The following is a 27,998-nucleotide window of genomic DNA, read 5'->3' on the forward strand; positions in this document are numbered from 1 at the left end:
ATTTTTTTCCAAATCTTCCGCCTAGTTTTAAAAATATTTCCGCATAGTTTACAAGACTTTACCAATAACTAAAAAATAATTTATGAAAAATAGAAACTACACTGATACAATTTCTTAAATTTTTCAATTGGTCAGATAGACATTTTTACTATTAACAATGGACAGACGACTCATACATAAATTTTGACACATGTTAAATGGACAACTAGTCAACTCTTTAATTATGTGATATAGTCACGTTGATTGTAAAGCCAAAACGAAAATTTTATCTTCATCTTTGCTTTGAATCTAAACAAAAACTGGCTCTTAAGAGCGTGGACAGGTTTTTCTACTCTTGAAACATATGCAAACCAGAACTCGTTATGTAATAGAACTGGTTAAGCCTCTTTTTTGGGTTCGGAGATCACCTCAATATGAGGCAAGCATTTGCACTGAAAACGAAACAGTTAAAATAGGCTTCTCTTAGATCAAGCATTGGGACAAACTCTTCTTTGTGAAAAGCTTTTTCAAAGAAACTAAACCAAATTTGTGTTACATGGAGAAGGTAACTATCAAAACCTCCTACAGTTTGCTCCACAGTAGAAGAATTAACCTGCTAGAAACCAAATGTATTGAGATAACCAGTTAAAAATACGTTTTTGGAGAAAATATAATTTAAAATTATTACTCATTCACAAACTATAGTAAAATGTTTCCAAATCAATGAACTGATGAGTGCATTAACACAGTAAAATTATTGATATATTCATTTTGTTGGATTAGTTTTATATGCTAAAAATAAGATTTAAGAGCTCACAATAACTTTTGATTTATCTTTTTCAATAAGTTACAGTTGAGGGCATAATTTTTGTTGTTGTTTGTTCTAAATGCGTTTTACTATGTTTTCATTTTGATTCATGAAATTAATTAGAATTAAAATTTTGTGGGATAGTGAAATTTATCATGCCAAATCCAGTAGTGGCATTCTTAAATGGTTAAGAAAGTATTGGTCTACGTGGGTTTTAGAAATCTAGTGTCTGAGTAGTTTTAAGTCTACTATATATCATACGATTGTGTAGAGAGTATCATACGACAAGTGTTACATGGAAAATTTTTCTAGATACCGATTATTGAAATTCATTAGCTGAATACACAATATCAGGCAGAGTATCTTATACGTTTTGGTTTGAATGTTTATATTAGCCTCATAAAATAAGGTGATTTATGAAGCAAGGAAAAAGGTTCAAACAGAGTTTGAAGGAAAATAAAACCTCTTTGCAAGCTTCAGAACCGGTTTTTGTTTATAATCAGAACAATGAGGAAGCAGTATTACAAGGAAAATGCAAACATTTTTGTTTTAAGTTCGATAAACAGTTAACTATGTAACCAAATAAAAATTTTACTAAGCTATGCAGGCAATGAAAATTTGGCCAAGTATTGGGTAATAGTCGGGTACCCAATCCATACTTAGTTTTGCGAAATGGGGTATTTAATTTAATATTTTTTTGGATGTATGAATTAATTGAAAACACAAGAAAAAAATTACAAATATAAACAATTTTAATTACTTTATTTGAAAGGTCAAATTTTCTTAAACAAAACTTCTTGACAAATATTAGACCAATAAAATGTTATATTCCGTAATCTTATAATACAGAAGTAATATTAGTTGTAAGAGTTAATGAAACATATGCTCCAGCAAAGATTTCAAAAACTATCATACAAATAAAAGTGATTACTCATAAAAATTACTTTCTTTTTGTGCATCAACAATTCTGATTATAAGTAAAATTCAAAAACTATTCATTACAGTAGTTTAACATTCTGATTTATGAATAATATAACTAAATTCTATGAAGTAAGAAATAAAAAAAGAACGATTGTCACAATAATATACTTTTTAACTCTTTGCAATAGACCAAACCCTACAGGCAACAACACTAAAGCTATTAATACCCGTAATTCTAATTAAAGAAATGCAATAGGCATAACGGCAGCCTTTTAAATACTACAATAATTTAAAATTAATAAGTTCTAAGTTGTAGAGTTAATATAAAAAGAGACATTTTTTGGAATTCAATAACACAAATAAAAATATAAAATAAATGAAATAATAAATTAAAACCTTTTTTATTATATTATTCAGAAAAAACTGTAAATTGCTTTTAAAGTTTTAATTCACCTTAATAAATCATTGTAAATTATGCAAATCTAACAAATAAATGAAAAATTAAATAAATAAAACTTTAAAACTATTTTTTCTTAAAAGTTCTTCAATTCTTTTAGTTAAAATTTCAAAAAGATTACTCAAATGTAAAGAAAAATTACTTTAAAAAATTGCTTTAAACAAAAAAAAAAAAAATTTTTTTTTTTTTTAGTGTATTGAATTTAGAGATACACCAATAATGGATAATTCATTTCTTTATTCCAAATATGAAGTATAACATTTAGTAAACTTTTCTTTTCAAAAATTTTGTTTGGTAGTTCCATCTATAAGAATTTTAGAAAAACAATTTAAATGTAACTTTCAATGAAATGTGAGTTAGAGCACGGTTGTTTTGCTCAGAGATGCTGCTTTGATGCTTAATATAAACAACTAAAATTGTCTCAAGTATTTTTTCTGGAATGAGATATTAATAAAAAGAGAAAAAGTAAACAAGTAACCAAAAATAATGGATTGTATAATGTCAGTCTTTTATCCAGTAGAATAATTTAAATTAATAAGTTCTTAATCTTAGAAATATTTTCACTTAAATTACAGGATTAATTTTTCAAACATTATAAGATAAGAAAGAAATAAAAGAAAGAAGGAAAAAAAATAATCTAAAACACTTTTGTTTAATCTTAATCAAACATTTTTAAATATGAAGCTATTTGATTAAAAAAAAGTTTTTTTTTTCTCCAGTTTGTATAAATAATTTATAAATATTTACAGTGAAGATAACTTTAAATTATATGCTGGTGAGATTAGAGTTATTCATGTTTCTACTTACTTTATACATCAAAGTATTTTCATAATCGTAAAAACATTCATTTATTCCATTATTTTAAATCTTCTAAAATTTTTTTTTTCAAGATCAACATTTTTTTCAAAGCTTTACAATTTAAAAAATATTACGCAGTTTAAAAATTTGTCATTGATTTTAATCTAGAAGATAGATAGGATTTATTTCAATTCGAAGGATATTGCCAATAGATCAGCAAATTTTTTCAAATCAAGATTGTATTCCTGCTAGTTGAGCAACATGTTTTAAATAAAAATTACTTAAATAACTTTTGAAAGATTTAAGTAATTCCCTAAGTTTTATTACTCAGGAAGTGACCAACAAGAAAAGAAATGATTTCCCAATTTTGAAAAACATTGTTCACATTTGCACATGATATTTTTAATTGATATTATAAAACATTAAGTTAATTTAACAAAACATTTTAATTCAATAAAAAAATAATAAGATTATTCTTCTATTTATTCTTTGAGCACAAAGTTCAAATAAATTTATATCAGCATAGCTAAAAAAAAAAAAAAAACTTATGACACAAAACCGAAAACACTAATATTAACCCGATAAGTCTATACTTTTATCAGAAAGTAACCCATCTTTAAAAAACTCAATACTTTTAAACACAATACATAAGAAATTAGATAGACTACATTATAAATGTAAAGAAATTATAACATAAAAAATATCACAATAAAATAATATCACAAATAACAAAATATCACAATATTGAACTTTAAGTTTTTTAGCCTTTCAACTATGAGACAGATAAGACTGCGAAAAGCTTAAATACTTTTTAACAATCAATTAGAAACTTAATTTTAAAAGCGATATATACATAAAACTAATGAAAAATTGTAAAAAAAATCTATGATTTGAACTCGACAATATATTAAACACAATATACAAGTAAATAAACACTGAAGTATAAATTATAAGAGTAGTACAATTTAATTTAACAAAGAAAGAAAAACGATATATATACTAAAATAAATAAGTTTGAAATTATTATAAATACAAACAAATAAGACGTTGCAAGGCTTCAACCAATAAAAATTGTTTACAAAATTTATACATTTTAAAAACCCAATTTGAACAATACACACAACACAAATATAAAAGAGTATTGAGGCCTTAATTATGGTCACATATGAGAGTTTTCTTAGGAACAAACTTCCAAAGAAACCAAACATGAAACAGATAGAATATTTAAAAAATTTTTAATAAAAGATCTAGGTAATCACACATAACGCTAAACAATATGAATTTAGAAGAAATGGCACAAAAATGGATAAACTTTAACATAACACAGCGAGAACATTTCTTAGTGAACATGAAAGGAAAAGAACCTGCCTCAGGATCTAATACTTAATGTCTTAACACCGAGGAAGGCTCTTGTTAATGGAATTAAAATAGTCTGTTTTTGTGCTTCATTCATGTTGTTTAGCTTTATTCAAAGTTGATACAAAGTGTACTCTATCCTTACTTGGAATCAAAACTAATATAACTGAATATGCAGAATTGTAAAAATGAAACCATCTTAATCAGAAACTAATCCTTAGGGATTCAATGCAGGATTTAATAGCACAAGGTCCAATAGGACACACTGCATTAGGAAAATGACAATTCTTATCTAAATTAAACATTATTTGTTTACTTAAAACTATTCAACACAAGACCGAAAGTAATAGAAACAATACTTACAGCACAAACATTAAAATTTAATATAATTTTTCTTCTTCTTTTAATCTGAAACAAACAAAACTCTAAAAGCCTGTTAATTTTTTTTTATTTTATCTCTCTGCATATTACATGTTATAATGTAAATACATATGTTTAGAATTCTGAAATGAAATGATGAGAAGTTCAAAGCATACAAACAGAAGAGAGTAGATCAATGTAGAGAGTAAGTATGATAATTTGAAATATGGGCCTTTTGAATTATTTTAATATTATTGTTTATATTTTATATTATGATGGTTTAAATTAATTTTGTTATATTTCTGTATCAAAATTAAATAACTTCAAATGAATTAAAAATTTATATTAGGAATTCAGAACTACATAAACTACAAAAAAATTTTTTTTCTTTAAAAATGAGCTAATAATACTATTGTTAACAGTTAGTGAAATCATTCATACAAAAAAAAAAAAAAAATACCAGAAGTGTAAGTCAAATGTCTAGAAATTTATTAGAGAAAATTCAGCATTTAGAGTATTATTTTACTGCAGATTTCAATTTTTAGGCCTTGAACCAAATTAGTGTGAAATTTTGTCAATAATTTGTATACATTTACGAAATCTGTACTTATGAAATTTTTACTTTTTATGTCAAAAGTTCATCACACCAGAACAAGATGGAGTGAATCTGTGACTCCTTAATTAAGTTATTGCTAAAAAAATTTTGAAAAATATAGTGCTTTACTGTCTATAAATGGTTGTATATATGTGTGAATAAATGAGCACAATTATTATTTTTTTGAAAATCATATTTTCTTGCACTATCTAATAGAAACAAGTTTATAAAAAATTCATTTTAAGATTAGTTTCTAGGATATAATTCAAAAATTTAAAACATAACACAAATACAGTTTTCTTTAATATGATTAGAAAAGTATAAAAGTATAAAAACAAAGATATTAATGTGTAAAAAGATATAAAGAAATCAATAAACAAAAAGGAATGTAAAGTGATGGACTCTATAAAATGCACTTTAATGACTAGGTATGAAAGCACCACATTTAAATAGACAAATAAACTCATAATTAGAATTTCTGAAAGTGCATGCTTGGCAAGAGCCACTTTTCAATATTAAGGAGTAGAAATTGTATTGTTTTTCTTCTAAGGAAAAATAAATAATACTTTTACAAAAAATAATTGCGAAAAACGAAAAGTTCTTTTCAAAAGGTACTCAAAATATTAAATATAATTATTTTGCATAATTACTCTTGCAAGTAATTTATATTGGGAAGCAACATATATTTTTCGTTTCTATTTGTTATGCAATAAAAAGGAAATTTTCACTAGGGCAACTTTTTTTTAAACTAAAGAAAATTAGTATATTTGCACCATTTATTATCAGATTGCTAAGTTTTATTTTTCAAATATTTTTACAATACTAATCACAAACAACAGTTTGTATATCTATTAATAAAGATTTCAATCTAAAAAATGTTTACTATGTATAAAAAATTAAAATAAGCAATGAAATAAATAGTTATAGTCAATAGTGACAGTTCATGAGCATTTGCCACATTTTTAGAAGATAGATACGATAAAACATTCAAAATAATCTCTGATACAAATACTAATATCAAAGTAAAATAACTTTTAATAGGTAGTTTAAAATCTCTCTATTCAAATAATTGTAAAATGATATTTAAGACTCCTTATAGTAGTAAAATCAAACTACTATGCTCAGTACTAACTTTAAGAAGTAAACATAGCAAAAATGCTATTACACTAAAATTTACAATTATTACTTTTAAAAAAAAAGGAATAAAAAGTTATTTTAATAAAAGTATTCTGCTTCAGCGAATAAACTTAAATAAAATAATAGGTAAGAAATAAATGAACTGAATTCCTAAATAGCCTAAAACAATGTACTATTTAAATTATATCATCAACAGCAAGATTCAAACATCCACAGAATCCAGTCATTTTTAGCCAAAAGCAGTCATAAAAAGCAATCAATCACATTTAAAATTGTACTTGGCAAAGTTTTCACTTCAGAATCAACAAGCAAGCTGCTAAGGCGCAGTGTAACCAGATGCTAAACTTTTATAAAATGTAGTTGCTGACCAAATCCCATCTCTAGGTTAGCTTTCAAACTGTTGTTGTAGAGCCAGTGTTTCTCAAGCCTGATTGTTGGAGGGCTTCTTCGTAAGTTGGAGGTGGGGTCTGCAATAAGAATAAAGTAACATACAGTAAACAAGTCTCGACATGTTTTATGTATTTTTAAAAATAGAAAATAATTCTAACAATTGGAACAGGTTTCTATATTTGGAGTACTTACAGAAATAATTTTTTTAGAAATGCAATTAACAATTGCGACTTTTTTTAAATGCAGAATAAAAAAAGCAATGTACAAATATCTCATTTTTGCAAAAAAACTGATTTTTTTCAGAGAATTACTGCCAAATATTTTTTTATTTGGAAGCAATGTAGAGCAGATCTGACAGAATTTTTAATGTATAAATTAAATGGAAAATTTTTACTTTGCTGACTTTTTTTTGTGTGTACGTTAGTGTGTTTCTGCTCTAAACCTGTTTCTAATCAAACATTATTGCTCTCTGCAATATATTAGTACTCATTAAAATAGTGCTTTAAGCTATTCCAAAATAAACTTCATTTAAGAAATTTAGAAAATTTATGCAATAACTCTCCTATAGTCTGTTCAACAAGAACTGATGGTGGAAGTAAACATAAGGGTTGCTGTTTGATCGGCAATGTTTGTCACTTCAACGGTTTCATCGCTGAATGGGCGATTTCGTTTGAATAGACAGAGCTTTCGCTTTTACAGAAAAACGAAAACGATATTCAGTTTTTGATACCTAAAAATTAGGTAAGAAAGTGCAAAATTAAAATATTTACATGAAAATATGTTTCTAATTGTTTCAGTAAGCACATAACTTTATTTTGAGAATAGCTTTAATGTATTTTTTTTTAAAGTTAAAATTAAATTAGTTTTAATATATTTTGCATAAGTATCTATGCAAAACATAACTTTTATAATTTCATCGTAAAAATCTTACAGAATTGAAAGAATATGTTAAAAAAATACTCTTTATTTTCACAATTAAAATTTTTTTTAAAATTTTATTAAAAGTTAAATAATATTTAAAATAGTTTTATGTTTCACCGATTGATTTAAAAATATATTTGAAGGAACTTCATTTATTTCTATTTTTAAACTGTTATCTTTATTTTTCTAAGGGAAATATTACGAAAATAATTACACTAAAAGAAACTTGAAACTTTTTTATATGTCTCACAAAATCTTTAGTTAAGAAAAATATACCCACTTATCCTATAAAAAAAGCAGTTTGTAAACTTCGAATTCAATAGGTTTTTGAAAATGGAATGAAGTAATCAAAATTAGTTCATTTTAAGTAGCATTTGAATTTTCGTAATTAATTAACAACTGTACCGAAAACAAAAATAATTATATTAAACTACGCAAAAAAGAACAAAATTTTAAGAATTACTGAATTAACGATGGATTAATCATAATTAATCATGGATAATAATGAATAATTATATAATTAAAAAGTAAAACTGAAACTAGGTAGGTTTCTGATGTTTGAAGTCTCATTTTTTTAACAGGAAATAAAATGTCGTTCTTTTAAAGTTTGGTAAATCAGAATCATCGTTCACAGCTTTGAGAACTTTGTTTATTGTCGAAATTCCGTTACGGCATAAAAAATCTTACAGCATTTTTCTTTTCTTCTTACAGCATTTTTGTTGAAATCGTCAATGTCATCCAAAAAAGTTTTACGAGATTTAGTCCTCTTCGGTGAATGTAATATACCATCCCTTTTATATTCTTTAATAATTCTGAAAACAGAGGCTGAGCTAATTCCCAATACAGAAGCAGCATGGTCAGCCACATCAATGATTGGAACATCTGGTTTTGAATTCACTTCTGTTTTATAAATGTTCTATATTATTTCCTTCTCAGCTTTACTTATGCAAGATTTCTTCTGCTGTTTTTTAGGAGGACTTAAAACACCAGCAAAAGACACCACGGCGAAACAAACAACCCTTTAAGACAGTGTTTCCCAAAGTGTGGCACGCGTACCCCCATGGGTACAGTATCAGTTTAGTGGGCGTACGCCTGCTTATGCAAAATATCTTGCAACAAACAAAAATTTCAAAAAAAGTTTATTTAAAAGCAAAGCTAGCCATGAATATTTACGATTACGTATTTTACTATTGGATATTTTTTGCAGAGTTAACAGTTAAAAATTAGTAGTGTCAACAGCCAGTTGTGATTTTTAACTTTTGGGCAATTTGCTTATAGTAAAAAATACACTCATTTTTTTATTAATGGTACACAGCGTTACGAAAAATTTAGAAAGGGTACACAAAAGACATAAGTTTGAGAAGAAATTTGTAAGAATAACATAAATAAGAAAGAAAATAAATAGAATAAAAGTTTTTAAGAAATAAAAGTTTTTGCTCTAAGAAATAAGAGTTTTTGCTCTAAGAAATAAAAGTTTTTGCTTGACTGATAGGCGCTATTTGCCATTATTCTAGCACCAGGCAGACAACGGTATCGCACAAAATAGAACTCCGCTTTGTTTACTTTCACTATAAGTTCACGTTGAGCAGACTATAGTCTGGTTAAAAACATGTATTTTTTATGAAAACGAATAAAATTCCTTTTCATACTAAATTTTTTTTTAGCTTAAGTGAGAAATTGGTACTTGAATTTTTGTATATTTTTAAGTGCAAATTACAGCCCTTTTAGAAGGTCCTTTTTATTCCAATATAATACTAAAAATAATTTAAATTACCCATAAATTACAGAAAAAAAAGTTTTTTATTTTATTCATTTATACATTCCTAGTTGCGAATAATAATTTCTATTCAAATAAATAATAATTAATTGATAACTTACAACAATGTAATCTTTATCTCCTAAAGAGCCAGGAGTAGGAGGTGCAGTTGAATTTCCATCTAAACAAGCAAAATCACCTAAAAATATATATATAAATAAATCATTAACCTACAAGCAGTTACAACAGTATAGTTTTTTTCCCACTCCTTAAACTATTCCGAATGGATACTTAACTAATATAAAAAAGAACTTGCATTAAAAGCTACAGCATATTTTTTGATACAAAAGAATAGCCAGTCAATGATATAAAATGTTTAGCTATTAAATGATTCTGAAAATTATGCACTTAAATGTATTTCCAATTAAAAAGAAATAAGAACTGTCAACAATTTTTTTAACAATTGACATATTTTTTAAAAAATATTTTATGAAAATAAATATAAACCTAAGAATTAAAAAAAATGATTTTTAGTATTAACACACGTGGTTCATATGTTTTCTTATTCTCTATATAGTTTCTCTAAAACAAAAATACAATATTTCGATATAAAAATAAGTTTTATACTTATACGTAAATCTATGGTATAAACAAAATTTTTTTAAAATTATTATTAATAGATTAAAGACAATACTGTAGTGTAGAATCAACTCAGAAAAAAGTATAAGAGAATAATAAAACTTTATCTTGCTCACCTGCACATGGAGATGTAACACTGAATTGGGAATCGGAATAAGGCTGACTCTGAGAAGGAGCACTTGTGGTGCTGAAACCAAGATCAGGAGAGAATTGAGAATCCTGATCATTATTACAGCCTGGACGAGTCCATTTTTTTCTGCAAAATCGACAAAAGATGTGACATTTACTAAATGTATTAATTATTTAAGCATTTCAAGTACTATTAAACACATATTATTTTCATTAAATAACAGTAATATAAATTAGAAAGGAGGAAAATGTTTTTCATTAAATAAGATTTAATAAAAAAATTAAAAGAAGTCCCACTCTAGTTTTCACGACCCACTAAAAAAGCTCCACCTCAAAACTATCTCTTAGATAAGAAAATTATCCAGATTCCGATAACTGAAATGTATTCGCATTTAAAATTATTGTCAATAGCAGTGATGGGATGACGTTGACTAATCCTAACCTTGATTTTTGAATAGTCTCTAAAAACCATCATTGAAATGCCAGTTTTGAATCAAATGGCTAGATAGTTAATGGAATAGAAATGAGCAAAAGGGTAATGCATTCCAGATGATAAAAGAACATTTTAATAAAAAAAAATTCATATATAGTCTTATTTTGGCTGTTTAAAAATGTCAGCAGCAGTCAAACAGTGAAAGAAATGTTGTATTAAAACAAATGGCTAAAAAAAGAAGAAGCAAATATATAAAAAATAAGTTCGCGTTTCATAAATTTCAAAATTTTGTTTTATTTTAATTCATTTTTACATAAATGAAAATGTAAATTAATAAATATTTCAACTTAAATTAATGTATAGGTAAAACAAGGCACTGGTTTCATTGGTCTGCGATTGAGCATGTAATTTAAGAGTCGAAAGTGGATGAAATAATACTCAAAAACAACTAGTAATTTCTTTTTTAAAGGAAATGGTGCAATCTTTGCCATAAAGAAGATACTTTTAAGTCTTTCAATTGTACTCCTCTATTGTGAGGAGACATCTTATGACTAATTATAATTTTTTTTAAAAAAAGTAAAATGGTTGAGTACATAAAAAAATCCCACTCTCCCACCCCCACAAGAAAAAAAAAAAACATGCTAAGTTAGTATATATCATTCATAATGAACAATGCACATAAGATTCAATTTAATATTAAATGACTTAGTGTAATAACGATTTACATTATAAAATATCAAAATTACCTGTTAATACACATTTTAACATTAGTGAAATTCATATTATATGGAATATCTAAATATTTACGTATTGAAATATTCTAAAGATTTACAAAATTATTCTTAATTTATTATAAACTTTACAGCCAAACCTGCCAAGTTCATACTAAATTTCGATTTGATAAAATCTCTTGAATTCAATAATCTGCTTAAAACAAACCTAGAATAATTTATTACCAATTTTCATCAAATAAACTTGATTTTAAAAAAATTAAGAAGTGCTTTATTTCTCAAAGCTTCAAAACGATTATTATTTAATTAAATCGAAAATTACCTTACAAGTTGAAAAATGCCAGCAAAACAAGCTAACAAAGCTAAGCCACCAGTCAAACAACCTAAGACAATATGAACAGGATCCAAACCACTGAATATGTGAACGAAGTAAGGATCAACTTCAGGCATAGGAGCTGAAATATAAAAGGATATATGACTAAAAACTGACTATTAACTGAATATGACTATTTGCATAAAATTTAAAAAAAAAAAAAAAAAAAAAAAGAAAAAAAAAAGAGAGAAAGAAAACATTTTGCAACAATTAATAATTTTAATCAAATTTTTATTTGAGCGTTTTTAAGTGTAGAATAAGCTAGAAAAATGCTACAAAATCATAATTAAAAACTTTATATATCTTTGATAACTTAAGATTCAAAAGTTTCATTTTAACAGTATAATACAATTAATTCACAGTAATTCAATAATATTTTTACAGCAATAGATTAATATTCATAAACTTTTATGTTGCTGTAAAACACATAAAGTGGTTTCATTTAAATCTAATGTTTTAATAATGAGGGCAATTTTGCATTTCATAACCATTTTTTTAGAAAAAAAGATTATGTTATGAAGAGTTAGGAACAATGTAAGTAGTCATTAGATGAGGAGGATATTTATTTATTTTCAAAATTTTTGAGGGTCATTTCAACAAGACAAGGGTTGACTTAACTATTTTCCTGTTTTTGAGCCAAAGTTTTATAATGCTATGCGTTTTTAAAGGTCTCTTCAGACATGCTTTTTGCATTGGAAACACAAATCTGAAAATTCGCACATTCGAAATTGCTAATTCTTAAGAAGTTTTTAAGAAGGAAACTGATCCAGGCAAACAAATGATATAAAGCAGGAGGTAAATTCCAATTTTTGATTTAAGCTACAATGGTTCTGATTCATAAAAAACGAATTTCCTGATTCAAATCTGGTCACGAACTTCTAAGTTTATACACTAATTTAACTTTGGCTATCATTACCTATACAAAATCTGGGAAACAAAAATGGTAGCAAAGTTGAGACAGCCTAAATTAAGGATAATTAATTTTGTACAATTTACTCACACACAATGGTACTTTATAAGGACTCTCTTTTTTGAAAAAAAAATTAGATTTTCACTCAGTCTTGATATCAGATGTAGGTATCAAATTTCATAAAATAAAAATTTGGATATTGAAAGATTGCTGTATTTAGTGTGAATCGGGACACTAATAAAATCTGATAAATATGTATACAACAATTTACCCATAATTTGGAAATAAATGTCTCCAATTTTTCACTAATGAATGCATAATTCTAAAAATGTTTTTCTAAAGTTGTTTATAATGATTCTGTAGCAGTAGCTGAAACACTTTTACTAAATGTGTACTAAATTGATCAAAGTTGCAATGCACCTACTTCAAAATGGGTTTCTGGCCTGCTGCAAGCTTTATCCAAAGGCATGAAAATAAGATATGACCAGAAAAATGCCTCAATTATAAGGAGTATGTATACTTCATTTTGCTGGAGGATGGATTAACTTTCGAAAATCAAAGTTTCAGACATTTACATTAGCTGGAACATTACTTTATTGTTTAACTTAATAAGGAGGAAAAAAAATTCAATAGAATTTTTTTCCAGAAAACTTACTAAATTTTGGGGAATATTCAAAAATGTACAAAAACCAGGAGAATTTTCATTAAACCAGTAGACAGGGAGCAACAGACAAAATCCTGTAGAGTTGGCAGCCACGCATTTTTGATACATGCACGATTTTATTGAAAATGTGGAATCCATTAATTTGGTTATTTAAATTAGATCATTAATTATTATGAATAAATGTTTCATTAAAATAATTTTTTAGTTTTGCACCACAACTTACTTTTCAAACATAACTTCATACTAGAATTATTTTCCAATGTTTCTAAATCATATCCAGCTGTACACTGACACCTTTGTGACCACTTACTGCAGATAACATTATGATCTGCTTTTCGGCACTGTTCATTTTCTAGGCAGTATTCTCCCATGCCAACATCTAGATAATGAGACAAATAATTTAGAATTACCGCACATTAAATAATTTAAAACAATCAAAACAATTCATTAAAAAAATATGCATATATTTATACACCGAAGAGCCATTACGTAATGACCACCCTCCATCTATAACAATGGGCTCCCCAGGTTTTCATGGTTTCTCGCCCAGGAACAATGTTTTCATGGGGCACATTAAGACCCATAATCCTCATAGAACAATCCCTGACGTCTGTAAGCTACTTGAACATAGTTGCAGACCAGGTTCATTCATTCATGGCAACAGTTTTACCTGCGGTGGATGGTGTTTATCAACAGGATAATGAACCATGCCATAAAGGTCGAATCGTCATGGATTGGTTTGAGGAACATTCCAGTGACTTTCAAGTCATGTCTTGGCTCCCAAATTCACCTGACCTTAATCCAATGGAGCATTTGTGGTCCTACTTGGAAAACCAAATTCATGCTGCCACGCCACCCCCTCGCAATGTGAGGGAATTGCAGGACCAGTTGGTGAGCACTTGGAACCAGATAGCTCAGACTACCTATCAGCATCTTGTGGAATCAATGCCATGGCGGGTGCTAGCAGTTTTGTGGGCTAAAGGTGGTCCTACATGTTATTAGCAGGGTAGTCATAATGTAATGGCTCTTCGGTGTATATATACATATATGCATAACAACATTTTATGATAATTATTTCTAAAAATGTTAATCATTATGCCTTTTAAATATATTTTTTAAAGGGAATAAACCAATAATTATAAAAATATAATGATTTCTCTGATAAGTTTCATTTTTTTTTTCAAATGGACATTTTCAAACCATATTCAACGAACAACAAATTAGCCAAGGGAATTCAATTGCTTTGAGTTCAATCAATGAAATCTGTCCTTAAAAGTTGAACTTTAACATACTGATTATAAAGTTACACATTTTTTTAAGATTTATATAAATAGATAAAAGATGTCAAAAAAATTTTAATTTATATAAATTACAATATAATTATTTTTAACACCATACTTTTTCCTAACCAAAATTATTACATTTTTCTAAACACTAAAGTTAGCAATATATTCTTCGCAACACTAAATATTGAAATAATCTTCAAATAAGTTTCAATACGATGCAGTTACTGGGTTGATAAGTTTTTGACAACTATCAAAAACTCGAAATTTTGAGGTAATTACTAGGTATTATAAATATGACGTATTTTACAAATAAACATATATATTGAATTACAGGTGATCAATTAATTATGTTCTTGAATTATTTTGACATTAAATTCTCTTTTTAATTTGACCCTTCTCAAAAACCTGAATTTTGGTGTAGAAAATATTAAATACAGATAAAAATAAGTAAAACTTAATTTAATCCATAAATTTAATTATTGATTATAAAAATACAAAAACAATCCTCTTATAAGAAAACACTCAAATTATACTTATCATAATTAAAATCAATTTTTATTTACTCCCATTTTTACTCTCCCCTTCTCCGAAGCATGCAATTACAAAGGAATAGTTGTGAAGCTGACTGCACTTCCAATTCGTATTTCAGTTTTATATGAATAAAACCAAAATTATTCTTTTGATTGATGATGAGTTGCATGAACTAAAATGTAGACCTATTAAAACAATTATAACATGATAAACTAACATGTGATTAGGAAATTTATCCTGATAACTGTTACCTGAAAATTAAAATTTTTATTTACTAGTCAGTGGCAGGCAGAGTCAGATGTGCCACTTTTTCCACAAATCTAATGAGTTGGTCGGTCATACAACAGCCACTTTTTTTGCTTGAATTAAATTGTATGTCTTTAAAAAAATTTAATAACCGATGGCTTATAAAAAGTTACTTCACCGATAATAACAATATAAATAAATGAAAAAATTTACTAACTTAAAAGATTGTTTAAAAATATTTGGCGAGGCAAAATACCTTTAAGTGAAATATCTATAGTGCGGCTTTCAGGAGAACTCCTCCAGACACCAGTCTCGCCTCGTGGCGGGTACTATGGTTATGAGGAAAGGTCACTTTGAATAGGGGTGTGGGGTGAATAGTTTTGTCTTAATCTTAGTGTAGGTCGTCATGAGTAAACCAATCGACACCTTCTTTCCTCCATTAGAAATGTGCTCTCGCTTGTTACCATAGCAGCAGACTTTCAGTCTGCAGGAATTCTCCTCAAAGCCGAAATATAAATTGTTAATGAACTCTCTTTCCATATGAATTTTGCCACTCATTTGGATGGATTCTGAAGAACCAAAATTGTGAAGGGAGACATTGGACATTTTAATGAAAATTCTGTTTTTCTTTCTGGATTTATGCACTTTTATCATTAAATTTTTTTTTTTAAAAAGTAAAAAAAAAAAGTGACTAGTTGGTTATTTAATTTTCGTTGCCACTTATTTGTTGGCTCGACATGTGATGAGGTGTTATTTTCAAGTCTACTAAGAACTGTACTAAATATTACAAGTAACTTAATTAAACTCTTGAATTGATTGACTGAAAAAGTTAACTAATTTAAATTGTAATAGTTTACTTTGGAGGGAATATATTATGGTTATGATTTATTGGAAATATTCATAAGCAGGATTGAAAAAAAATTTCAGAGTTTAATATTTATTTAATCACAAAATTTTCTTTCTTTTAGATTGAAATTTCCTTCCAATTTTCCTTTTTATATATATATGTAACATAAAAAGCTTCGATTGATATTTTTATGTTATTCCTTTTCTGTAAATACTTTTGTTTTATTTTATTATTCCAATCAAACACTTTCTCACACTTTTAAATTCACATCCTGTCCTTAAATCTATTTTTGGCTCAAGCATGCGTTAATTAAAATTAGGACATTTTCTCCTTTGCTCTTTGTGGGAATCGCTCGACCTATTTAATAAACCAATTACAATTACAGTGCCCGTCGCTAATAAAATCAGCCGCTTTATAAAATCAAATCCGCAAGACCCGAATCGTTACAATATTAATACATGTTAAAAACATCCTTTAATAAAATCAACACCGCCGCTTTTTAAAATCAAAATTTTGACTACCTATAAATCAAAAGTGCGATATTTCAGCTTTTTTTGTTCTTATTTATAAAATTTTATTTTTTCGAAGTTTAAAGATTATTTTAGAAGAAGCAACAGTTACTCACAAACCTGTGAAACAAGTGTGGTTAGCACTTTCCTGTGATATACATAGTGTAAGAGTTAAGGAAAAATGTGGGTGATAAGCGGCGAGTTCATAGAAATCAATTTAACAATGTCAATTCCTTGACTTGAATGAAGTTTGGAGAAACCTATCTCACTCAACAGGGGGCCGAATTCTTATCTTACTTTTTATTGAATGAACCATAGAAGGGAGAGAAGTTTCTTTTGTCATCTATCTTAACAGAGAACATGAATAGATTTCCAAAAACTGTCTGCACGTATGTTCCATATTATTTAAGCCATTTGAGTAAATTATAGTTAGAGTTAGAGCACATATCATTTTTAAGTTCGTTTGGTGTTAAATTTTATCAGCATGTCGAAAAGGAAGGATTTGAGTCTTAAAGATAAATTCGAAGTGTTGCAAAACTATGATAAGCTTCCTAAATGTAGTCAACGTGAAGCTTCAATTTACAGTTTCATTATAGAAAAATGGTTGTTCAAAAAATCATTAGTGACATAGACTCTGACAGCTCTTCGGAACTCTTAACTGCAAACAAACTATCGAAATCCCTTACGATTTTGGAATCAATGCATTTGATTCGTAACTCATGGGACATTGTTTCAACCCAAAGAATATCAAATTGCTTTAAAAAGTGTGGATTAAGCACTGGTGATGGAGCTGATAACTGTTTCGAAGAAATGCTCAGCAATGAAGAAAATGAAATGGACGAGAATTTTTCATGTTACGTAGCTATTGACGATAACCTACAAACATCAGGAGAAAAATCTGATCCTGATATTGTTACTGACATCAAAAATTGCAAAGTTATTTCCAATCAATAAATGGAGGAATCAGACTCAGAAGATGAAATAAACTCATCATTTGCTCATCAACAAACTTGAGGCAAGCTTTAGAACAAAGAGGAGGAAATATCGAAAACTATAAAAACTTCTATAAACTCTCAAATGATGTTGAAAAGTTAATTTTAAATAGTGCAACTCAAGCAACCATTGATCGGTTTTTTTGCAAAAATTTTGTAAATTTAATCTTATGTAGGGTTTTACTTTATTAAAATAATTAAATTAGTTGAATAAAGCTTTAATGTTGTCATTATTTCAGCTTTTAAAGTGTGTGCATTTAGAATATATTTTAAAAATGCAATTTTTTTTTCAAATGTTGAATCGCCTCTTAATAAAATCAGCCCCTTAATAAAATCAAGAGAGCATAAAACGAAAGTGTACTAAGATTTCCCTTATTCTCTAAAATGAATCATTTAACGGATTTACTTTGCAAGATTTCCCTAACTTATAATCGAGAAGCACAACTTTTCGTGTCCACTTCTATAGCTAATCTCTGTCTAATAATTAATAAATAAATTTTGTACCCTCCTATCCTGCCAAAGACCTGTTTTAATCCTTCCACTTGGCAATGACGTTACAAGTAGTCAGAATAAAACAGTAGGGAAGGGGGTACAGTACATCAATGATATGTAATATCTTATTTGAAATTAAATAAATTGGAAGAGTGTACACTAAAATATGGAATAACTTTAAATCATTCATTAAAATCATCAGTTGGAAATTTATCTGTCGAATTCTTAACTCATGTCAATGATAGCAATTACATCTTCCAACTCCCAACAACACCTGATTGCATCATATTAAATGGAGCCTAGTTACAAACGGAGTGAAATTGGGCTTGCAGAGCTAATGTCAAAAATCTTTGGCTGATCTTCAACTCAATATTTTTATCTTCACAGCTACTTCAAAGTGAAGGAGAATGCTTAGCAAAGAATTTGCAATGCTGCGAAAACTTATTGGAAATGGATGGACTGCTGCACCCCGGAATGGTTTATTTAGATGTTCGACATTCCCTCCCTCCTACTCAGAACTCAAAGAAATAATTTGCTTCAATTTCTACTTCACTCTCTGTGTTAATTTATGATTCATCTTAAGGAAGAAACAATTTTTTTCCCCTATCAACTCTAATCTTTGCTTTTGGATTGTGTTTATGGAATTTCATCGAACTTTATCTATGATATGTTGCGGTTTTCAAAATATCTTCGACTAATTTCAACTTTTTCATGTATCCCTTGTGGGAATTTTTTTTTTTACAATTCTGTTTAACTCAAAACATTTATTTCCTTAATTTTTATTGATTAATTAAAAAAAATACTCACATAAATAAACAAAAATAATAGATTATGATTATAATTTAAATTTTTTTTCTTCTCATACTTGATGTTTCAATTGAAAAAATTATTTTTTATACATTGATCATATTTACTGTTGAAATACTTTTTCTTGAAATTTTTATTTTCAGTGAATTGATTGTTTTGATTGGCATTAAAATGTTTGGAGAAATTATTTTCATATTTATTGTTTTGTGTGTTACAGTTTCTATGATTTATTGATTAGCAGAATTTATATTTTTGCTTTACTATAGTGTTTAGGGTTAAGATAAAAATTCAATTAAAAATTTTTTCTCTTCTGAATGTAATTACAATAATTATTGAAATTAATTTTTAATATATGAATACAATTGCGGTGTGGCAGAAATTATAAATTAAATCAAGAAATGTTAAAACTAATACAAATAATTTGGTAAATGAATAAAATACTTCTTTTTAGAATTTGAATTGAAGAACAACCAGACATTAATGCTTGAGTCCAACGTTGGTAATTAGTTCATAGCTCTGTTCTAGCTCAGTAATTTCCGTAATCAAATTATTTCTTTATTTCTGAGCTTTAATTCCAACATAAAGATAGGAAAATGATCAAACACAAATCGAAAAGTAATAGTAACCAAATACACTTAAAAATATGTTTAAAATAGAAATGAAAATATTAGAATGTCCTAACACCCGATTGTGACAAACTAAATTACCAAATAAGATCTCCGCACAAAAATCACTTTAAAAAATATCCGAACTAAACTTTTTGAAAAAAAAAAAATATATACAATATATATATATATATATATATATATATATATATATATATATATATATATATATACCAGTGTTTTCACTTCAGCGCGAGAACGCGAGAATCTCGCATATTTTTTCCTTTTTTCGCATTAAAAAATTATTACCGCGAGAAATTCGCGCATTCTATAAATCAATTTCAAAACTCGCGAATTTCTCGCATTTTGGAAAAAGCTTCGAATTACGCCATTTAGAATGAAATCCGTTTCACTTTTCTTCCTGGATCTTTAATTATTTTCAACAGCTGCCCCATTATCTAGCTTCCCTAATTATCAGTATTGTTCAGAACCTTTTCGAACTACACACAACTTTACACAACCACGGAACCCTTTTCAGAACACATTTCTCTGCAACCTCTTGTTTACCATAGGTAAGGTTTCTTCATGTAAGACGTTCAAATGTTTTATGCACTTATGTAAGATGGACAAATACCTTGTAAAGGCAAAATCTTCTATGATGATGCACCAAAAATATTCAATGCTTGAAAAAATAGAAGACGTTAAAAATGTATTATAATTAAAGAACTGATTTTTTTTCAAGAGTTTTTGTGTTTTTTTAGTTTTTAGAAATCTCACTTAACTTTTTGAAATCTCACCCTGTTTTTGAGAAAGGGTGAGAAATTCTCACCCATTTTTTTTCTGTGATGAAAACACTGTGTATATATATATATATATATATATATATATATATATATAATAAACTGATTTACTTTAATACCATATTACATTTGAAAGCTTTGTTTTAGATTTCTTATTAGTGATTGTGTTAAACAGGTTGTAATGCAAAATCTGAGAAGACTGATCACCTTTTCTGATTAAAAAAAGCAATTTGACCTTACACAGTTTCCCTGAAATCTTGGTTAATGATTGCAATAAAAATACAAATAAAGAAAATAAAAATATAAAAAATATAGAAAGTAGAAAGAAAAATAAAAGAGAGGAAAGAAAAGAAAAATGTTAAAGAAGGCAAATTTTGGACATATTCTGATATTTTGCTATTAAAGTGATAAATATGAAAGGTAAATAATAAATAACGTGAAAAAAAGACAATACTAAAGTCTTGGACTTCAGAATAACAATCACTGTGTCATTTTTTATTTTATTTTGTTTCCAAACAAGGTAAACAATACTTAAGTCTAATTTCAGATTGAAATTTTTCCTGTAAAACTGTTTTTTGTATTATGTGATTTACATTTTAACTTACACATTTAAAAAAAAATGTTTATACATTTTCATCATCTTGATTGAAGAGTTAACTTAAATTGTGTTATTATGAGGAATACTTGGACAATAACTTTGCTGTGATCTTCAAACAAAGACTTGGAACTGAAAAAACTGTTAAGTCATAAAAACTGTTGAAAATGAAAATCTTAAATTTGCTGATAATGCTACAACAGATTTCTAATTGAGTTAAATTTTTACCAAGTGTTTTTTTTTATAATTCATATTACTTTTATATATTGTTAAAATTACAAATGTTATTCCTTTTATTTTGATTGTGCTTCTATCAGAGGGAAGATTTTGCAAATAAATAATAATTTTTAAAATTTTTAGAATGTAGTTAAAAATTTTCGGCGAGGGGGGATGTAACATAAAAAGCTTCAATTGATCTTTTAATGTTATTCTTTTTCCTGTAAATACTTTTCTTTTATTATTCTAATCGAAACACTTTCTCACATTTTTAAATTTACACCCTGTCCTTAACTCTATTTTTGGCTCAAGCATGCATCAATTAAAAGCAGGATATTTCCCCCTTTGCTCTTTGTGGGAATTGTGCAACGTATTTAATAAACCAAGTACAATTACTAAGATTTCCCTTATTCCCTAAAATGAAACATTTTACCGATTTACTTTGCAAGATTTTCCCTAACTTATAATCGAGAAGCACAACCTTTTGTGTCCACTTCTATAGCTGATCTCTGCCTAATAATTAATAAATAAATTTTGTACCCTCCTTCCCTGCCTAAGACCTGTTTTAATCCTTCTTCTCGGCAACGACGTTATATGTATGTATATATACAGTGTAACGTCCCATATCCGGACGTCCCTTTTCCGGAAGGGTCAATTTCCAGGACACTTTTTAACAATCAAAATAAACAAACATTTCTTCATCTTCCCCACTCTCTTAAAAAAAAAAAAAGTATTTTGACAGGTTTTTTCCTTTCTTAGCTTCTAGTGATCTATGCATTAAACCCATAAATCAACAGAAAAGAGAACAGAAGATCTACCAAGAACATACTGTTAGTAACACTCCTCCTCTGGAATGCAGGAAAGGGGGGGGGAGATTTTTTTTCAAAAGAGCACAATTGAGTCCCCTCCCCCCTTCTTTCCTGTGCAGCTGGCTAGTAAAAGAGGCATTTCCTGGAACCTTTTTGATAAAGTGTTAGGGAAAGAAGTACTGTGAAAAAGGGTAAACACAGCAAACATTAAAGTGGAGGGGGAATCTCCTTTAGTCACACAAGAAAAAATAAAGAGAACCCAATCAGCATGCCACGCCTTTATGCTTGATTGATAGCCAATGACAGGAGAGAAAATAAGAACTTGTCACCCCCCCCCCTTCAACTTGAATGGCAAGTAAGAAGGAAATGAATTTTGCTTCTTCACCTACCCACCTTAATGAATGAATGACGGGAATTTCCCCTTCTTGCTTGACGTTCTAGTTCAAAATGGCGGAGAGAGCAATTAATATTTTCATAACTGTAAAATTTTTTAGTTTCCTATATTTATTTTTGATTGATTAGATATCATTCTAATACTAAAACATTATTGTCCGAAAAATAATGTTATTTAATTTCTGCTTCTTAGATTCAGATCATTTTAATCTCTGTTTACCTTGGGGGTCTATTATACGGAAAAATCGATTATCCGGACTTCGGAAAGTCCCGCCGATTCCGGATACGCGACTTTCCACTGTGTGTGTATATATATATATATATATATATATATATATATATATATACATACATATATACATACAAACTTTTTCAAAATATTTTCGGAAAGTTAAGTTTTTAGATTGTTAAAAGATTCAGATGATAAAAACAAGGTAAAAATTCATTAGATTTTACACAATTCTTGAATAAGTAAGCACATATGTTAAAAATAATAAAAATCAAAACATGTTGAACTATTGATAATCTATTAAATTTAAGTTCCCATTCATAAACTTAAGGAATTATAACTAATAAACACACAAATAGACATACAATATTTTTTAATAAAGAAATTTTTTGATAAAAGACACATCTAGTAACAATGAAAAAATTTATAGGAATTTGTTCAGACCAATAATTTTCCCGGGACTGCCTGAATTTCTCCCCCTACCTCGTTCACATGATCAAACACATTCTGCTTCCGAGCATATAAGTAAAAATAACAAATATTGATAATAAAAAAACTTCAGAGATCAGACAATTATTGATGACTACTTTAGTTTTACTTATCTAAAAAAATTTGCCTTAATTTGTGGCATAAAAGAGTTAAAATCAATATTTAGATTGATAAAAATTAACCACTCATAGTTATTACTTGTAATAGATATTACCCGCAACAGTTAAAACATTTAAAATAATATTGGTCTTAAAGCATCAAGAGTGCCTTTCGAAAAACCAATTAATAGTTTCAATAATTTTAGCTACATTTATTATACTTTATTTATAATATAAATCATAATTATAATTGATATAATGCAAGTATTGTGCATGATTTACTATCAAATATCTCAAATGACAAAAAATAAACTTGTCTCAGGTTTTTGTCAGATTTTGACATGTCATACCACAAACCAGCTTTTGATGTAAAAAAATCCAACCCTGGCAGTCTAATTTATAACTATTCATCATATTTAACTTTTAAAAAATATAAGCAAATTATTAAACAGCTAACTTTCTTCCAAAGAATGCTAAAGTGAAATTAGAAATTTTTAACATATAAAACAGAAATAACAAAGGCATAAATGAATAGTTATAAAAATAATCCAATAATTTCGACTAAAAGAAAAACATAAAAGTTACTGGCAGTTTCATAGTAGTTAACTTATTACTTGAACACTAATTAAAACAACATACTTGCTTACATAAATTGACATATTATTTAAATTAGAAAATAATTACTCAAAAAAATATGTCTAATCAAGTAATTTCTTACTTAAGGAATTATTTTAAATATCAATTTTTTAATTAATTTTTAAAATCTATTGCAAAATTAGAGACAAATATCTAAAAAAATCTTAATACTTGGGTAATCTAATTTTTAGGTGATTTAACCTTTATTTTTTCCAATCACATTTTAATAAATATAACATTAAAATCAAAGTAAGAAATAACACATTGTAACATAAGGTTTTTCTTTTCTTTTGCCAATAATTTATTTCTAAAAAAAGAGGCTTCATGATGTAAATACATAGCATAAAGCTGTAAATGTAGAATTTAAATTTAACGTTTAGTTAGTTTTTTGCAATACATACAATATTTACTGTTCCAGTGCTTCTTTTACTTGAAAACACAAGATTGTGTAACAGACAGAGCGGTGTCAAATACTTTTTTATTTCATGATTAAATCGAAGAAATTTTTTGATATTAGAAACAGCCACAACCTACTCTAAACTTTTACACTCATTCTAATTAAATAAGCATTTATAATTTTTGTCAAAAAAACAAAAATATTTCCAAATTTATATATCTATGTCCAAATGTTATGATACTCCATTAACTATATTTTTTAAAAAATAAAAAAGCTCTGAGAAAACAAAAATAAATCAACATAAAAATAATTTATCATAAAATATACACATAAAAATAATTTATCATAAATCCAAAATGGCTGTTACAGAAATGCAAGATAATGAGATTTGATAAATGGTCAGAGTTTAGAAATAAAACGTAGATAGAATCGAGAAGAAGAGAAAAAATAAGTTAAATAGAAAAATAATAATCCTTCATAGTTAATAAATTATGGCAAAAAGAATAATAAACGATGTAAGATTAATACATTATCAATAGAGGCTTTTTGTAAAAATTAAAATTACTGATGACTTTTGAACTCAAAATATTAAAATTATAATAAAAATATAACATCATTCAGGGTATTTTAATTCAATAGAATATAGTTATCCTGAAACATTCATAGCATCACTGCTGAATAATAAATTTAAATATAGAATAAACCTTAAATTATAAATAAAAAATAATTATAAAGTCTATTTTGGTTTCCAAAGACCTTTTGCTCAGATAAATTTAGATTCAACCAAAAGGGTGATAGAAGAAAATGTCTACAACAAGATGATTACTATCAAGATGATTATTTTTCAAAGAGACATTCATGAGCGACATGATTTCAGAAAATGAAATGTAAACTAACAAGCAAAAATGATTACTCACAAGGTAAACAATGATGATGTTGCTTCATACGAACATTACCCTCGGCACAAGAGCATTTACCACTTTCAGTATCACACATGACATCACCAGTGATATTGCTACAGTTATTATTGGTTGAGCAAGACACATCAAAGACTACAACAAAAAAAAGTCATGATTATAAATAAGAGAACATCATAAATTAACTCTATAGAGTCAATAAAATAATGACATGACAATTTTTCTATAACCGTCGTTGATGTTTTTTTACAAATTGTATTTTTTTAAATTCTTCATAACAACTTTTGGTATGTATTATTTTACATTATGCCTTGAATTTTGTATTACAAGAAAAAGCATTCCCTAAAACAGTGATTCTCAAGCACTGTGCCGCCAAATTCTTAAAATGTGCCGCCAAATATTAGAAATGATACAATAAAAATTATAATACTTTTTTTAATTACGAGTAAAGTTTAAATTACAGAAAAGTATATATATATATATATATATATATATATATATATATATATATATATATATATATATATATATATATATCATAATTTTTCCACTCTTTAACCGCAGGAACATTTTTGTCAGCGATTGTCTTGTCTCTGACAATCTTAAAATAAGAAGGAAGTGCTTAAATTGTCGTTGACAATTTTAAAAAATGTTGAAATAAGTAGGAAATTTAATGATCATTAAAATTATTAATTATCAAAGGAAAGCAAGCAAAATATTAACTTTCAAACTTAAATAAAAGTTAATCATTAAAGTAAGCTATGCAATTAAAAGTTATAAAAAAAAACCTAACAAAAAACAAGCTAACAATTAATAATCAGCAAAAAACATAAATAACTGTTACTAACTAATAAAAAATTAGTCGAAAGAAATAATTAATCCCTTAATAAATGTGCTTTTGTGGTACATATTATTTTAATTCACATTCAAAATTATTATCACAAACTATTTAACACAGTGTATTATAGTTAAGTAAATAACTTTTAAACTAACTTTTTTCATTGTGTGCCGCCAAATTTCGAAATCGTTAAAAGTGTGCCTTCACAAAAAAAAGGTCGAGAATCACTGCCCTAAAACATTATTCTCAGAACAAGTTATAGCCACAATTGATGCTAGTAAATAGTGGCGCAGAGTGCAAAATTCTTGTGAAATTTCCATAGAATTTTGTGAATGAATGTCTCATTTACACTCATGTCCTTCTAGTAATGCTGTCATTGAAAGAGTGATTTCGAATTTTTCATTTGTACATTCTAAAATTCGGATTAGGTTGACTGTAAATAATGCTTCAAAACTAGTGTTCTGTTATGCTATGTTGAGACAGCACACATTGTATTGTGATGATGAATAAAGTATTGAATTTGTGCAAATTTAAAAAATTGCATTGATATATTTTATATTTTAATTAACTACTCATGTTGATAGCTATTTTATGCTTTAAATTATGCTCATTTCACTGAAAAAAAGAGAATAAACACTAATTTTCCGATCAATAATGTTTTAAACTACTAAAATGATATATTAATACATTCTAATTTAATTATGAAATTATAATTTTGTTTAAATTATATACATTTCAATTTGAAGAATAATTTTGTATCAAAAATGTGTTTTTGTCCTCTCATCTTGGAAAATATAGGTTTTTGCCACTTTGCTTGGCAAAAACAGGTTTTTACCAGGACAGCATTTACCATGGCTTTTTTCAACTGCGGCAAAATCTTGCCAATCCTGATTATAAGCGATTTTTGAATAGTTGGTTTCAGTAAACTACTCAGTAAATTTAGAATATTTTGTTCAATTAATAAAGATTGATTGACACAGTTTTAACATATGAAGAATTAAAACATTGTGTGTATGAAATCAAGCCAAGATTGATAATAACCAATACATAAAATTACAATTGGATGAAAATTTTAGAAATTAGGAAAGATTTTAAGAATCATGCTTGATATTTTCCTCTTGTACAATGAGAGGGTTTTCAAAAAATTTCACGAAAATTAATATGAAAAAAAGTTCGCTTAAATATATATTTAAAGAAAAGTATCATTTTTACAGAAGTATACTAGGTATCAATTTTTTACAATAACCACAAAAATGTATAGGAATTGCTATTAATACTATTAGATATAGCCAGTAACAGAATGAATTATTACCACTTGTAACTGCTAATACACTTGAATTTATAAAATTATTATATAATATAAATAAAATCAAGAGTTTATAACTGTGTCTTTCATTGAGACATTTTAGAGAGTTCGATGGCCACTTATTACTTGATGATTTCGATGTAGACATTAGGAAGTAAAACATACAAATTTCACTTCAATGCGCTTATCTTCATAAAGAAATATAATAGAGTTTCGAAATAATTTGCTGCATGACTCATAATAAGCAACAAATTAATTCATGAATTCAATTTTAATAAATACTATTTTATTTGTTTACAACCCACTGCGGAATAACCGCCATCATGTAAACAAGTGTCAAAACTTGATGCCATTTTCTTTTTTATAAAAGATATTCAAAGGTTTGAAACAAGTTGCACTGTAGCGTTTTTCAGACATGCAGAAATGTAGGCGCAAAGAGAGCTTTTATTGCATATTGCAAGAGAGTTTTTATTATATATGAGAATGTGAAGGATTCAAATTTGGAGTTGGGAATGAATATGTAATTGGTGAAATATGTTTTCTCACGAAAAATTCGCTATGGTTCTCTCGTGCATCTGCGGATGTTGTACAAGCAGTAAGAAT

General features: G+C 27.1%; 1 protein-coding gene across 1 annotated transcript; it reads right to left on the bottom strand.

Moving 5' to 3' along the window:
• Nucleotides 1-1,532: 1,532 nt before the first annotated feature.
• On the bottom strand, nucleotides 1,533-27,749 carry LOC107450293 (uncharacterized). The gene is made up of 7 exons (XM_043047536.3): nucleotides 27,402-27,749; nucleotides 25,252-25,386; nucleotides 13,581-13,736; nucleotides 11,733-11,865; nucleotides 10,234-10,373; nucleotides 9,601-9,677; nucleotides 1,533-6,878 (listed from the first exon to the last, which is right to left on the bottom strand). Exons 1-7 carry the CDS (start codon nucleotides 27,556-27,558, stop codon nucleotides 6,804-6,806), a joined length of 873 nt encoding a protein of 290 aa, XP_042903470.1. The 5' UTR covers nucleotides 27,559-27,749; the 3' UTR covers nucleotides 1,533-6,803.
• Nucleotides 27,750-27,998: the final 249 nt, after the last annotated feature.

Source organism: Parasteatoda tepidariorum, chromosome 8, assembly GCF_982258835.1.
Source record: "Parasteatoda tepidariorum strain Cologne lab strain chromosome 8, Ptep-v5.0, whole genome shotgun sequence".
Taxonomy (NCBI): domain Eukaryota; kingdom Metazoa; phylum Arthropoda; class Arachnida; order Araneae; family Theridiidae; genus Parasteatoda; species Parasteatoda tepidariorum.